Genomic DNA, 13993 nt, shown 5'->3' on the forward strand with positions numbered 1-13993 from the left:
GCTCAGAACAAGGGCACAGGACGTGGCTTTTCAAAATTACTTGAGATTCCAAGAACAAGGATAAAGTTCACATTTAATATTCTCTTTTAGGCCTCATAATGTCCTCATTTGTCCTCTTGCTACATCTTAGATTTTCATTTTGTTATTCTGTTAGCATTTGAAAGGATAAGTGATTACTGCACTTTGACTGAGTTGTTGCCACCTCCACCCTTTCTGCTCGGGGGCCATACGGCAGCTGTATGTTAGAAAAGATCAGGCCTCGCCCCCATGCCCACGCTGGACTAATCGCCCTTCCAGGGCAGCAGAGCCACACTTACTCGGCATTGGCTAAGCGTATGTAACACGGCTCCCTTGCTGTAGGCAAATGCTTTATAGTTGACTATCCCCCCACCCACTTTTTTTTTTTTTTTTACACAGAAATTCACCGGGCCTAGTAGAAAATTTCAAGTTTAAAAAAAAAAAAAGTCTTTAATTTCCTTAAATAATCCTCATATGTACCATCCACATTGTGGAAAAACTGAAACATGCAGTCTGGACACGACGCTGAGATTCTCCAACAGTGGCACCAACACATCTGCGTCCCATCTTATAGACTACAACAGACGACAGGCTACACCACAGGTTTGCAGACAAAACTTTACATGTGGAAGTTTGACATGTGCCAGAAGAATTCCAAACTGCTTCAAACAGAACATTTAGGAATTGGTCTGAAGATAACCGCATCCCAATCCTTTCTGCTGGTCACTGCAGCTGCACTCGGTATGCTCCTATTAGCAGCTTCACCTATTGAAAGAAAGAACTGAGCCCATCAGTACACACTAGAATCCTCCTTTCGTATAAGCAAAAACCACCACACATGGCCAAGAATTATTTCTCTAATTTGGCAATATTTTCAACCTGGTTATCAATTTACATTGTTAGATTGATTACTGCTCTTTTAGTTTTGTTTTTTTAAAATAATAGAGACAGGGTCTCACTATGTTGCCCAGGCTGGAGTTCAGTGGCTATTCACAGGCACCATCACTGATCGGCACAGGAGTACTGACAAGATGTTTCTGACCTGGGCCAGTTCACGCCTTAGGCAACCTGGTGGCCCCCCCCACTACCCAGAGGGCACCATATTGATACCATACTTAGTGCGGACAATAGATCAGCATAGCACACTAAAGCCCAGAGTAGCTGTGACTACAGGTGTGCCATTTTAATTAAAAAAAAAAAAAAAAAACCAAGTACTTACAACAATGTTATTTTAGGTTATTACGTTAAATAACTTATTAGATGGACTGAATATTTTACTCCAGCTCCCTTCGTAGAGAGACTGGTGACCAGCCTAAAGATAAAGACATACATATGGCAATTCAATAGCAGAACCTGGAACAGGACTCACACTGCTCCATGTTCCAGCGAGGCAGTCTGCTCAGCTTGTCACCCTCAGTCCCTTTCTCGCCTCATCATTTGTGTCTGACACGTCCTACAGCAGACGCAGCACGCTACCCTAGGGAGTGCTCGTCTCTAGGAGAGGCACACTGAAATTAAGGGGACTAAGGCACACCACGACATTCCTTAAATTTTCTTGTAACGACCCTAAGTAATCTATAGTGACAGTCTGAGCAGTAACACTAAATATGACGAAAAGATTTTCACCTTAGCAGAGGGTGCTTCCGACAACCTTATAAAGAGTCTATTGGGGCCCGCGACAGGGCTGAACGAGTAAACGAAATGGCTGTCCTGGAGTGGAAAGAGGAGAGAGAGTCACTGTTTCTGCAAACAAACTCACATCTGAAATGCACAGCTGCACTGTAGCCTTTTTCAGTAGAGACCAGGAACCTTTAAAACTCCAGTGGCCTAAGAGAATCATGTGTAAGTTTTATTTTTGATGTTATAAGTCGATATGTTGTGATTTCTTTTTTTTCCTGTATTTATTAAAAAGATACAAATGAGAAAAAAACAACAGCTAGGAAGTAGGACAATCTTTGGGATTCGAGTGCATCCTGCCACATACAGTACAACTGTTAAGCACAATGAACTGCGTATGGACTTTTTAAATTCAGGCCAAGCAAAGGATTCTAAAGGTGGTAAGAATCTTTGGGAGCATTTTTTATGATGATAAAAAAGAATTTACACAGCCACTAATATTAATTATGCATTAAAACGAAGCATAGATACAACCAATGCTGTACTGTGGTCGTATCTGGTATTTGAAGTACGAAAGAATGTTTGTAATCACAATGGTGGAAAAGGGCGTAATATTTAAAATCAGGCAGTATGTTTCTTATACTGGTAAGAACTTATATTCAGAATGATGCTGGTTCCAAGACATTATGTTAAGCATAATTTAAGGCAAAGAAATGAACTAAACATTTAGGAAAATCACTACTGTCAAAATTTAGGATAATTTTATGATTATGGGTATCGCCTCATTCCCAGCAACTGATTTACTGGGTCATTTACTAAAGGACTGCATTTCATTATAACATAGGCATTTAAAATGAAGTCATCTGTGCTTCTGATAAGAATGTACCTTTCAATACTGAACTATGTAATATCTTACCAGAAAAACAGGAAGTTGAAATTTATCGTTTAGAACCACGGCTTGCACACTGCAGGGTCCACAGAGACGAGCAATAACTTCTTTACCCAAAAAGTTCGCATGGAAAATGAACAGCAGGATGCCAGAGCCTGAAAAATGGAGATGTGAGTAGATTCATTACACTTACAGCCTTCAGACCCCTGAGGGAGGAGCACCCGTGCAAGACACGAGCGGGCCTTCAGCCAGGCCTGGGCAGAAGGTGTCACCCACCCGCCCTCTCAGACTGAAGGCGCTGAGAAAACTGCCAGTCTCAAAGCATGTATGTGTTACCTAGCATTTTTCAAATCACAGAACACTTTTTACTTTTTTTTTTTTTTAGATGGGGTCTTGCTGTGCTGCCCAGGCTGGAGTGCACGTGTGATTGTAGCTCACTGCAGCCTCAAACTCCTGGGCTCAAGCGATCCTCCCACCTTGGCCTCCTGAGGAGCTGGGACTACAGGTGTGAGGCACCATGCCTAGCCACTTTTTACTGTTTGTCCAAAGTAATCTATACTGATAGCTCCTGGAAAAGACTTAAATATGATTTTCTATACTGAAGTTAAATAATTTTTTTAGAAGTAGTATTTTAAAGTTGCTGCTAAATGTGTGTACATGTCCTTGGAAGCAAACCCAAGGACAGCTCTATAGTGGTTCTATCTGGTGTGGGTTTGACTGGTTTTCCACTTTTTTCCACATATTGTTTTGCCTTTTCCAAACTTTCTGATTAATACCAAAAAATCTTACTTGGAAAAAAATGCTAACATGAGATGCGAAACTTTCACTAAATATCAAAAACATTCTATAACTTTTTTTTCAGCAATAGCCGTACTTTTAGTAATGAAACAGAAAATAGGTATAAGAACTGTATGACCTGTGAAACCCACCGCCATTTTCAGCATGATGCAGCAGCATTGCTCTAGGCCAGCGATCAACAAGAGAAAACTCTAGAAGACCTCGAAAACCAGGAAAAGGGTGCACCCGGGGCTCTGGCTCTTCAGCCTCTTTGCAAGCTGTCTGGCTTGGACAGTTTGCCCTCTGGCTTTATCATGCACAGCCCCGCCCCAGTCAAGGGGGAGACCAGGCCTGAATGTGCGGACAGTCTTGCCTCCGTCTCCTTCTCCCAGCCAGGTCCACTGCGAAATAGCACATGGGACGCGAGGCTGGGCGTCCCTGGAGGAAGGCAGTGCCCGGCCCTGGCAGGCTCGGGCGGTCTGCAGGGCAGTCCTCTCAGTGGGTCACGTTTCTATTTCTGCCAACCACAGCGCGTTACATCTACGGGAGGCTGTTCGTCAGTCTGACCAATACTTGAGGTTCGTCGATCTCAAATGACACAAGCAATTTGCTAACAGCTGTTTCAGCTCAATCTTCGCTAGAAGTTTTTTCTTCAGCAAAAGTCCCTCAAGAGGCCAACGGTAGTGCATTTAAATTTTAATATGTTTGCAAATGGCCTGAGATCTTGCCCAGGAGAAGACTGACATTCGGAGGGGCCGGGCTGGGGCTTGAGAATGTGCCGCTGGCCCCTGGCCGCACGCAGAGACCCTACCCTGAGCAGCAAAGGCAGGAGAGTCTACCAGGCTCTTAGACTGGAGACTGCACGTGAGTGCTCAACTTGGTGGGTGCAGAGCTTGTGCGGGAAACACTCTAACCCTAAGCTGGTCCAGTTGTGCCAACGCTGTGGACTCCTTAGTGGCCCGGCCTGGCTCAGTGCTCTCTGGCGTCACACCCTGCAATGCACGTGGTCCGTGTGAATGGTCAAGACTACAAATGATGACTCTTCGACGTCAAAATGGTGCTCTTTAATCAGCAGGGCTCTATTTTCTCTAATAAGTTTATTAATGCCATTTTTAAAATGGGGAGTGGGCGTTTCTAATAACAAAAGCCCAGCTTCCTCCCTCCAGGCGGAGACAGCATTGCCTCGCCCTGTGTGTGCAGCGCCGTGTCCCAGAGAGGGCCGGGTCAGGCCGCGGTCGTCGTCCTACCTGAAAGCAAGCCTCTGGAAGCACAGGCTAGGAAGAGAACCGAAGTCTCCATCTTTCCTACTCTGCTATGGAGTAGGAATTTTTTTCTTTTTCAAAGGGCAAAGACTATGTAATAATAACCCAAATTCAGGGTTAAAAGGATTCTGGGCTTAGAATTGTGTAGCTAAGCTCAAGTAAAATGTAATAAAACTTGTGTAATTATTTAGACCGAACTTTCACACTTTTTAAACCAGTGTTAACACAGTGCTCTGCAGACCCTACAAAGTCCCCTATGGGATGGGGGCATTAGCTGTGTCTCTTAGGTCACAGTAGCTCTGCTATTAACTATATGTGTAATTTTTAAGGTTTTGTTCAAAGAAAGGATTCTGTCTAAAAATCGGTTAATATTTATAGTGTCACACTTCAAACTGAGAAAAGTTTGAAGGTAAGCATAAGCTTACCTTCCGGAATGTTCTGTGGGGGTTTGTAACTGAAATCTGTTGAAAAATCTGGCCCCTCACAGAGTCGATGACATGCTATTGGAAAGACTGGTTCTAGTAGAACAAGACGAGCTTCAAAGTAATCCTTTATTGTCTCTTCTGCTACTCTTGAAAGTCTAAGAAAAAAGGATAGTAAGAATTGTTAATATTAATGTTGTGAAAATAAGTAATGTAAAATCTAAGCTGTTGGGACTTTTAATTATTTTGAGCCTTGAAGTGATGTGGTTGTGGGGCCTGAGGTCTGTGACAGCCAGCTGTGACCTGGGCTTCTCCGATAACACCTTCCTCACCTGATAACACCTTCCTCACCTGCGCTGCTCTGGAAAACGCTGTGAGCGACTGAAGGGTCACAGGGAAGACCCCTCCCTCTTCACTGTTGATCTTCACTAGAGATTAACTTCCCTCTTACCTTTCTCACACAGAGACCTCATGGCTGTCACACTGCCTTAAGATGGAATGTTAATAAACATACTCTTTTAAAAACTGGAAAGAAAGTGAAAAGCCGTTCGGACAAGAAAAAAAAACGATGACTAATTAAATTGTTGTAACTCATAAAATAAAAAATGTTACAATCCTACCAAACTTCTTTGTTTTCTGCCTGTATAAACATGAACTTAACTTTTAAGTTTGGGACACTGACCCCATTTCTGTGGAGTCTGTGTTTTCCAAATAGCCATTCCCTGCTTTCTGCTTGAATAAACTTCTAAAAACTGGATTCTGACCCTTTCCTTTATTTCAGGTTGACAATGTAGACAGAGACCCCCGAGCCATATACTGCTGAGCATCAGCAAGGCCCTTCCAGGGCAACCCTTATCAAAAAGGAGCCGCAGCCCTGCCCACGCCCACTCCCACCCGACCTGCCATGACCTGCCATGCCACTGTCTCGTCTCACTGGAGTTGAGGTCTTAAGAGGGCCAGGCTTTTTCCCCCGCCTGCTGTTTCCACATCCATCCCTGACCTTCAGAACACGGCCTGGCACAGAGCGCGCTCAATACGTGCTCGTTCGCTGCAGGAGAAAGACATCTGCCCGCCCACGTTTACCGCAGCACCATTCACCACCGCAAAGCCACGGAATCAACCTCAGTGTCCGTCCGCGGAGGGATGGGGGAAGAAAACGGGGCACACACACAGCGCAATACACTCCAGCTATGACAGAGTAAAGTCCTGTCCTTTGCAGCAACTGGAGGCCATTATCTTAAGTGAAACACTCGAGACACGGACAAATACGGCGTGTTCTCACTTACAAGTGGGAGCTAAGGCACGTGTCCACGTGGAAGCAGAGTGTGGACCGACAGACAACGGAGACTTGGAAGAGCTGGGGGCGGGCGAGGAGAAATCACGGCATCAGTATGATGTACGTTACTCCAGTGACGGATACGCTAAAAGCCCTGACTTCACCACTGTGCAGTGTATCAATGCCGCAAAATTGTACCCCATAAATTTATACCAAAAAAAAACACAGATCTGTCTAATGAATAAATGGAAAATCAGAAATGAGAACCCCTCAGTCCTGGGCAAACAGGAAGGTGGGTCACCCCACCTGCCAGCTCTCCAGGTTTCCTTGCAGCCGGAAACAGCACTGCCCGCACTGGGCCTGCTGGGGAGGCCCCAGCAAAGGCTGGCAAGAGGACAGACCAGGTACGCGCCTTTTTTGCCTCAACTGAAATTTACCTCACTTTCTCTTTTGAATGTCGACCTCAAGCCTGGAGCTGGAGTAACCATCTTGTGGGCACGGCGATCCAAGTCATTTCCTAAGTGTAGTGGCCCTGGAGACAAGCCCTGCCCCGGGCTGCCTACCCTGGGACCCCTTTAGATGAAACATAAGCACCTTACTTGAGTTGGCTACTGTTTGTAGAGTTCCTGATGTGCGTTGAGAAAAGAATTATTTTCTTCCCCATTTTTTACTTCTATACATTCACAGGGTGGTACAAGTACAATTTATACATCACGGAGCCACCTACCGTACCCAGCAAGCAACCTCCCACCATAGAGCCCCGTCCCACCCTCCGAGTCTGCACTGTCCATCATTCCACACTCTGCTTCCAGGTATACACCAAAAGAATTTTTAAGTGATAAAAAGATACTAACTTGTGTTATCAAGTATGAAGCTACAATAAAATTTAGAATTCATTTGTCAAAGAATGAATTTGCTGGGCACGGTGGCTCACACCTGTGATCCCAGCACTTTGGAGGCTGACTCAGGAGGATCACTTATGCCAGCCTGGGCAACATAGTGAGATCCTGTCTTTACAAAAATTTTAAAAATCAGCTGGGCACAGTGGCACACATGTTGTACTCCCAGCTCCTTGGGAGGCTGAGGAGGGATGATCGCTTAAGCCCAGGAGTTCAAGGCTATAGCGAGGAGTTCAAGGCTATAGCGAGCTCTGATCTCACCACTGTGCTCCAGCCTGGGAGACAGAGCAAGACTCTGTCTCTATTTTTAAAGAAAAACAAAAAGAATGAACTTCAATAAACTGTGGTACATCCAGACAATGGCATATTAGTCAGTGCTAAAAGAAATGAGCTATCAAGGCATGGAAGGAACCTTACTTACATGCTGTTGCTAAGTGAAAGAAGCCAATCTGATAAAGCCAAATAATGTTTGATTCCAACTGTTCTGGAAAAGGCAAAACTATGGAGACAGTAAAAGGAGTGGTGGTTGCCAGGGGTTAGGGAAAGGGAGGGACCAGCAGGTGGAAAACAGAGAACTCTTAAAGCTGTGAAACTCTCCTGTAGGTACCTGTCGTTATGCATCTGTCCAAACCCACAGAACATAACACCAAGAGCGAGCAGCCCTCGCGGAAGCCCTGGACTGTGGGGGTGGGGGTGTGTCCCCGCAGGGCCAGGGCTGTGACAGCGCGCCCTCTGCTGGGGGCTCCATGGACGGGACAGGGGGCCTTTGGAAAAACTCTACCTTCTCAATTTTGCCGTGAACCTAAAATTGCTGTAAAAAATAGTCTATTAGAAAGAATATAAAGTTTAAAGGGCTTTAGGAAAATGTTCGCTAACCAAATTAAGAGCACACGTAAGATTTAAGGAGATATTCCCGATACACCAGTGTTAAGTGTGAAATTTTCTAAGACTCCAGTAACTCGCAGAAAAATAATCCACGTGCCACTTATTAAATTCATAATCTCCTGGAAGCAGAAACGAACCAGGACTTGCACTTCATCTTTTTCTGACAGTTACACACAGGCTGTTCCAATTTTGGTGCATGCAAATAAACAGATGCAGCGTACTTTGTGACTTCCCCACGGCCGGGTCACTTGCCACTTACGTCTCTAAATGGCTCTTCAGCAAGTCGTACACGAGCACGTTGTTACACTGCTTCGCAAAATGCAGCGCACTATTTTGGTGCTTTGACAAAATATTGCAGTCAGCTCCACATTCAATTACGAGCCGTACGATGTCCGAATTTCCTCTCTTACAGGCCTAGGTCAGGAAAAAAGTAATAATTACTTAACTGTAAACCACGGTAACTACCAACTGGCATTGGTCCCTTTCTCTACGCGGGCCTGGTGGCTCTTTGTGAAGAGGGCAAAGGGCAGTGGAGACGGTGAGAGCACCTGGGCCGGGCCCGGCAGGTGTCGGCGGCCGCGCAGCACGGCAGACGCTCAGCGACGGCACGGAAGCGTGTGCCACGTTCGGCTCCTGTCTACGCTGACTCTTGAGGAAATGAGCAGCTCCACTAAAGATGCTTCAGTCTCGAGACAGCAGACAGCAGGCCCGCTCAGCCAGCGCCTGACAGAGGCCGCGCCGCCGCCCTCACCGTCGGGGGTTTCTCAAGAATCTCTGGTGCGCACCTCTGGGGCCGCACAGTAACTCACGGTTCCCGGCTGCTGCTGTCACAGGGGCTCCCTGAGCACAGACAGGAATCGAATTTCCCAGTCTAAGATGCAGCTGTGACACCGTCTAGAGACCGTTTCTGGGGAAAACAGACCTGTGGCACGGTTCTCTGCCTCTGTCCCTCACCGGCCACGTGTCTTCAGGTGAGTGAGCTTCCGTTTGTTAAAAGGGGACCACGCTCCCTGGGCCTCATCACATGGGGCGAGGACACTGGAGGCCAAGGCCAGGCTTCCCCTTGGGCGGCTCGGCGCCACCGTGCAGAGCAGGCTCCGCACACGGCGCAGTCCCTGGAGACGGGCCGCCCTGCCCTTCGTGAGGCGTCACTCAGCCTCCCACCAGGAGACGCCAGTATCGAACTGTGGTGGGGGTGCCACTGGCGGCCAGGATGGCGGCTGGGGATGCTGGGGAGCATCCTGCAGCGCCCAGCACAGGCCCACGACGACCACCCCACGCCACAGCAGGGGGACACGCCCTGCTAGGCCCTGACACCGATGGGCGAGGGCAGGACCTTTGTCTCCCACTCTGGTGAGGACCAGTTTCATATATTCTTTCCCTGAGATGAAAAGGTTTTTCATTTTGTTTTAATTTCTGAAATCCCTAAAATTCAATAAAACTAAATGTACCATTATACATCCTTTAAGCAATTAAAATATTGCTTTTCAGGAACACATACCTAACTAAATAAAGCTAATTGTAGATACAGGCAGTCTGTCTAAGTTGTTTTTTTTTTCTGAGACAGGGTCTCACCACTCTGTCACCCCATCTAGAGTGCAGTGGCCTCATCATAGCTCGCTGCAGCCTCCACTCCTGGGCTCGAGCCATCCTCCCACCTCAGCCTCCCGAGTAGCTGGGACTACAGGCATGAGAGCCACCGTGTCCGGCCGCCTATCTAAACTAGACACTAGTTAAACGAGCTCTAAGTCTCCTCGCAGAGGACATGACACCTCTGCTTCCCAGGCATGGCCTCTGCCCAGTCAGGGCTCCTGGGCGCCAGCGCTCATGGCTCGCCCTGCGCCTCCACTGCCAGCGCCTCCACTGCCAGCGCGGCAGAAACGCCCCACAGGGCCCCAGCCCGCGGCGCTGGCTCCCAGGCGCTCTCCCGCCCGGGCCCCTGTGGGCCACCTTCTCCCCTTGGCTCGAGACCCCCCTGTCCCCCATCTTCGTCTTTCTCCGGGCCTTCCCACACAGCCTCCTTCCGTCTCTGGCCTCTCCCTCCTGTCAATTCTCGATAGGTGACCCACTCGATCGATGGCTACACTGTCACCTCGCCGGACAACTCCAAATCTGAATCTCCAGCCCAAACCTCGCTGCTGAGCTTGCGTTTCCTGAGTGACATGCCTTCTGAGCGTCTGTGGCGCAAAGGCAGCACCTCAGCAGCTCAGTGCCCACGGTCCTGGCCCTGCGCTGCCGCCTCCCAACTCAGAAAGCAGGATGACCAGATGTCGTCTGTCGCCACGAGTTCCGTGAAGTCTACCTCCTACCAAGCCGGTCAATCCCCCACTTTATCCCTTCGGTCACTACCTGAGGAAGCGCTCCTACCACTTCTTGTCATTTGAAGACCCTCCAAGTTGCAAACTGCCTTGCTCTGAGATCCATTCTCCCTACTGGACTAAGACCGTTTAAAAAAGCGAAAAACACTTTAATGTGATTGTATCTTTCTCCAGCTTAAACCCCGCAGTTTTTCCAGCCGCCCTCAGGATGGGCCCGACTCCTCAGCCACCGGGAGCTCTACTCTCCCCTCCCCCACGCTCCAGAAGGCACTGCAGCGCCTGCTGCTCAGAGCGCACCTGTCGCACCTGCCACTTCTAAGACGATGCTCTGAGAAGCCACCTCTGCTCTAAACACACGGCAGTAACATAGAGGGAAAGTAAAGTCTCAAAGTTCAGGCTCCTGAACAATACAAACATTTCCACAAACCGAACATGAAACACAGAGCGCAAAGCTTAATGAAGCCTCGCGAGACAGACGGTGCAAGACAGACAGCGCCAGACGATGGCAGCACCCTTTATTTGCCCTGTACCGCGTGCCTTTGCTTGTGCCGGAAGCTGGAGATGGGGACTGCAGCAGGCCCCTGCTTGGCTTACGTGACGCTACGGCCCAGGGCGCGTGCAAGACAGAGCCACCCCCAGCTTGCTGCACGGACCTGCTATGTGCTACTCATATCTTGGGCCAGGAACCTACAACTGCCACAGAGGAACGGGCCAGACTGGCTGGGGCCCCTAAGCAAACTCAACTGCTAACCAGGGAAGGATGATAATAAGGCATATGGGGCAGGCTGGGGGCCTCCAACAACCTTCCCCGCAAATGCATCTGCAAACCTCAACTCCAAAACACAGGAGGTGCCTGAGGCCGAGCAGACGAATTCGCCAATATAAAATAATAGGGAACGCACGGAGGCGCGGAGCTCCGTCCCACTCCCAGTCGCTGCACCTGCCAGGGCTGCGGCAGCCGCCTCCCGGCTCCCGCTCCCCGCAGACGTGAGCTGCCTCCCAGGACGCAGCCCGGAGCCTGCCCCGGCTACGCTAAGGCTCGCAGAGGTCCCCAGGCCCGAGCTCGGGAGCACTCCTGTGTGACCCTGCAGCCCCGTGCCTGTTCCAGTCCACCCTGCCACACCACTCTCTCCCTCCTGCTCCTGTGAGCTGCTGGGGTCCAGGGACTGTCTCTGTCCCTCCAGCACGGCGTCTGGCAGTGGCAGGCGCCAACATCAACACCTGCCGAGAGGCTGAAGGAACAGACGATCCGCGCGAGGGATTTACCTTCATTAGCGCGGTCTCGCCATTGCTCTGCTGGACATTCACAAAAGCTCCCGCTTCCAAAAGGATAGCCACTGTGGTTAGAAAGTTCTATAAAAAACAAACAAAAACCAAATTGACATCCAAAGTTCTTTAAAAGATTTTTTTTAGATGTTTTAAAATTTTTATTCATCAGGAAAAATACTCAGCAGATTCTATCGCAAGCGGGCTGCTGGCCTTCCCGCGGGGGTGAGCCCGCCCCACGGGCGCCTGTGCACGGCTGCCTGAAGCAGAACCCAGGCCTTCTACGTAAGAACCTCTGCATGTAAATCCTTTCAAAAGATAGTATGTGCGAACATTTAAATTAAATTATTAACCAAAAGGAATACTTCATTTCAGTTGGAAAAGACTTTCAAATTATCTAAGACTAAAATCAATATTAGAACTTTAATCAGAGTACTTTATTTTATTTACTTTTTTCAAGACAGTCTCGCTCTGTTGCCCGGGCTAGAGTGCAGTGGCATCATCATAGCTCACTGCAACAACTTCAAAGTCCTGGGCTCAAGGGATCGTCTTCCTTCAGCTTCCTGAGTAGCTGGGATCACAGGCTCATGCCACCACACCTGGCTAATTTTTCTATTTTTGGTATAGACAGGGGTCTTGCTCTTGCTCAGGCTGGTCTCGAACTCCTGACCTCAAGCAATCCTCCCACCTCAGCCTCCCAGAGTGCTAGGATAACAGGTGTAGGCTACCATGCCCAGCCTAATCAGAGTACTTTAATTCAATAACAAATTACTTCCAAGTAGATAAATCATATTTTGAAAATTTGGTTAAAAAGTACTACTGATGATTAAAAAATCTATTCATTACAAGTCACAGATCTGGCTGGGCATGGTGGCTCACGCTTGTAATCCTAGCACTCTGGGAGGCCAAGGCGGGAGGATCATTTGAGCTCAGGAGTTCGAGACCAGCCTGAGCAAGAACGAGACCCCGTCTCTACCAAAAAAATAGAAAGAAATTAGCTGGGCAACTAAAAAATATATATAGAGAGAAAAAATTAGCCGGGCACAGTGGCATATGCCTGTAGTTCCAGCTACTCGGAAGGCTGAGAGGCAGGAGGATCGCTTGAGCCCAGGAGTTTGAGGTTGCTGTGAGCCAGGCTGACGCCACGGCACTCTAGCCCAGGCAACAGAGCAAGACTCTATCTCAAAAAAAAAAAAAAAAAAAAAGTCACAGATCAACTGAAATATGAAGTTATAAAGCTATGTGACTGTATGGCTGCTATATTTCACTACAGAGGCAGATTCTTAGTCCACTGGCAGGAATTCCCATTAAAAACCCTCAAACTGATGCACAGGAAGCCACAGACCTTCTCGGCAGCATGAATGAGGGCGGTGGTCCCGTTCTTCTGCCGGCCGTTCACCTTGGCACCTTTAGTGATGAGGAGTCGCAGGAGGTCATCCTGTCCTCCTGCTGCAGCAAGCATCACCAGCGTCATCCCGCTGGCATCCTGTGTTGGTTTCGTTAAATAAAAAAATTGTTCATCTTTACTCATAACAATTTTAGAACCATGTCTTTTCACCTAAGATGTTTCAGTGTGAAATCACTAAAGTGCATTGATTTAAGCATCTTGGGTTTTTCACTCAAATATCCTAAACTGTATCAGAAACTGTAACTTTAGATTTTTTTTTCACATGTAACTGTTACCATACAACTTTCCTATACGGGCATACCTTGTTTTACTGCACTTTGCTTTACTGCACTTCAGAGATTCTGCCTTCTTTTACAAATTGAAGGTTTGTAGTAACCTTTCATTGAGCAAGTCTGTCGGCACCATTTCTCCAACAGCAAGTGCTTGCTTCGTGTCTCTGTGCCAGCATGTTTTAGCAATAAAGCATATTTTAATTAAGGCATGTGCATTGTTTTTTCAGACATAATGCTACTGCACATTTAATAAGGTCTATAGAATAGTATGAATCTAATTTTATATTCACTTTATTGCAGGGGTCTGGAACCGCACCAACAATCTGAGGAATGCCTGTATTAAATCCTAATGGCACATCAGCAGTTTGCATGATATAAAAGGAACAGTGAATTATTTTTGGGCAGATGACCTCTACCTAGAAAATCCAAAGACAGTAACTTAAAAATTAAGAGTAAGAGAATTTCATTAAGTGACTGGAGACACACATATACACACATGCACAGAGATATCAGTGGCTTCACCATCTATAAGCAGTAGTTAGAAAACAAACTCTGAGTGAAAAAAGACTCTAATGACCATAGTAAGGTAACAAAATATTATAAAACCTGTAGAAATACATCTAAAAGAAATGTACAGGGCCGGGCGCGGTGGCTCATGCCTGTAATCCTAGCTCTCTGGGAGGC

The 13993-nt window shown here is 47.5% G+C and overlaps 1 protein-coding gene across 3 annotated transcripts in view; it reads right to left on the reverse strand.

The window, feature by feature from the left end:
• Window positions 1–423: 423 nt before the first annotated feature.
• Window positions 424–13993, reverse strand: part of MPHOSPH8 (M-phase phosphoprotein 8) — a 32340-nt gene continuing 18770 nt past the window's right edge. For 2 of the 3 annotated variants that reach the window (XM_012641730.1, XM_012641728.1), the window contains 6 exons: window positions 12975–13115; window positions 11630–11716; window positions 8305–8459; window positions 4989–5143; window positions 2552–2679; window positions 1297–1728 (listed from right to left, as the gene is read on the reverse strand). In XM_012641730.1, the coding sequence (XP_012497184.1) occupies window positions 1594–1728; window positions 2552–2679; window positions 4989–5143; window positions 8305–8459; window positions 11630–11716; window positions 12975–13115 (801 nt within the window). In that variant the 3' untranslated portion in view covers window positions 1297–1593. Of the gene's footprint in view, window positions 784–1296; window positions 1729–2551; window positions 2680–4988; window positions 5144–8304; window positions 8460–11629; window positions 11717–12974; window positions 13116–13993 lie in introns of those variants that run through there. The other variant, XM_012641729.1, reaches the window with a different exon arrangement.

This window comes from Propithecus coquereli, unplaced genomic scaffold (assembly GCF_000956105.1).
Source record: "Propithecus coquereli isolate 6110/MARCELLA unplaced genomic scaffold, Pcoq_1.0 Scaffold168, whole genome shotgun sequence".
Taxonomy (NCBI): domain Eukaryota; kingdom Metazoa; phylum Chordata; class Mammalia; order Primates; family Indriidae; genus Propithecus; species Propithecus coquereli.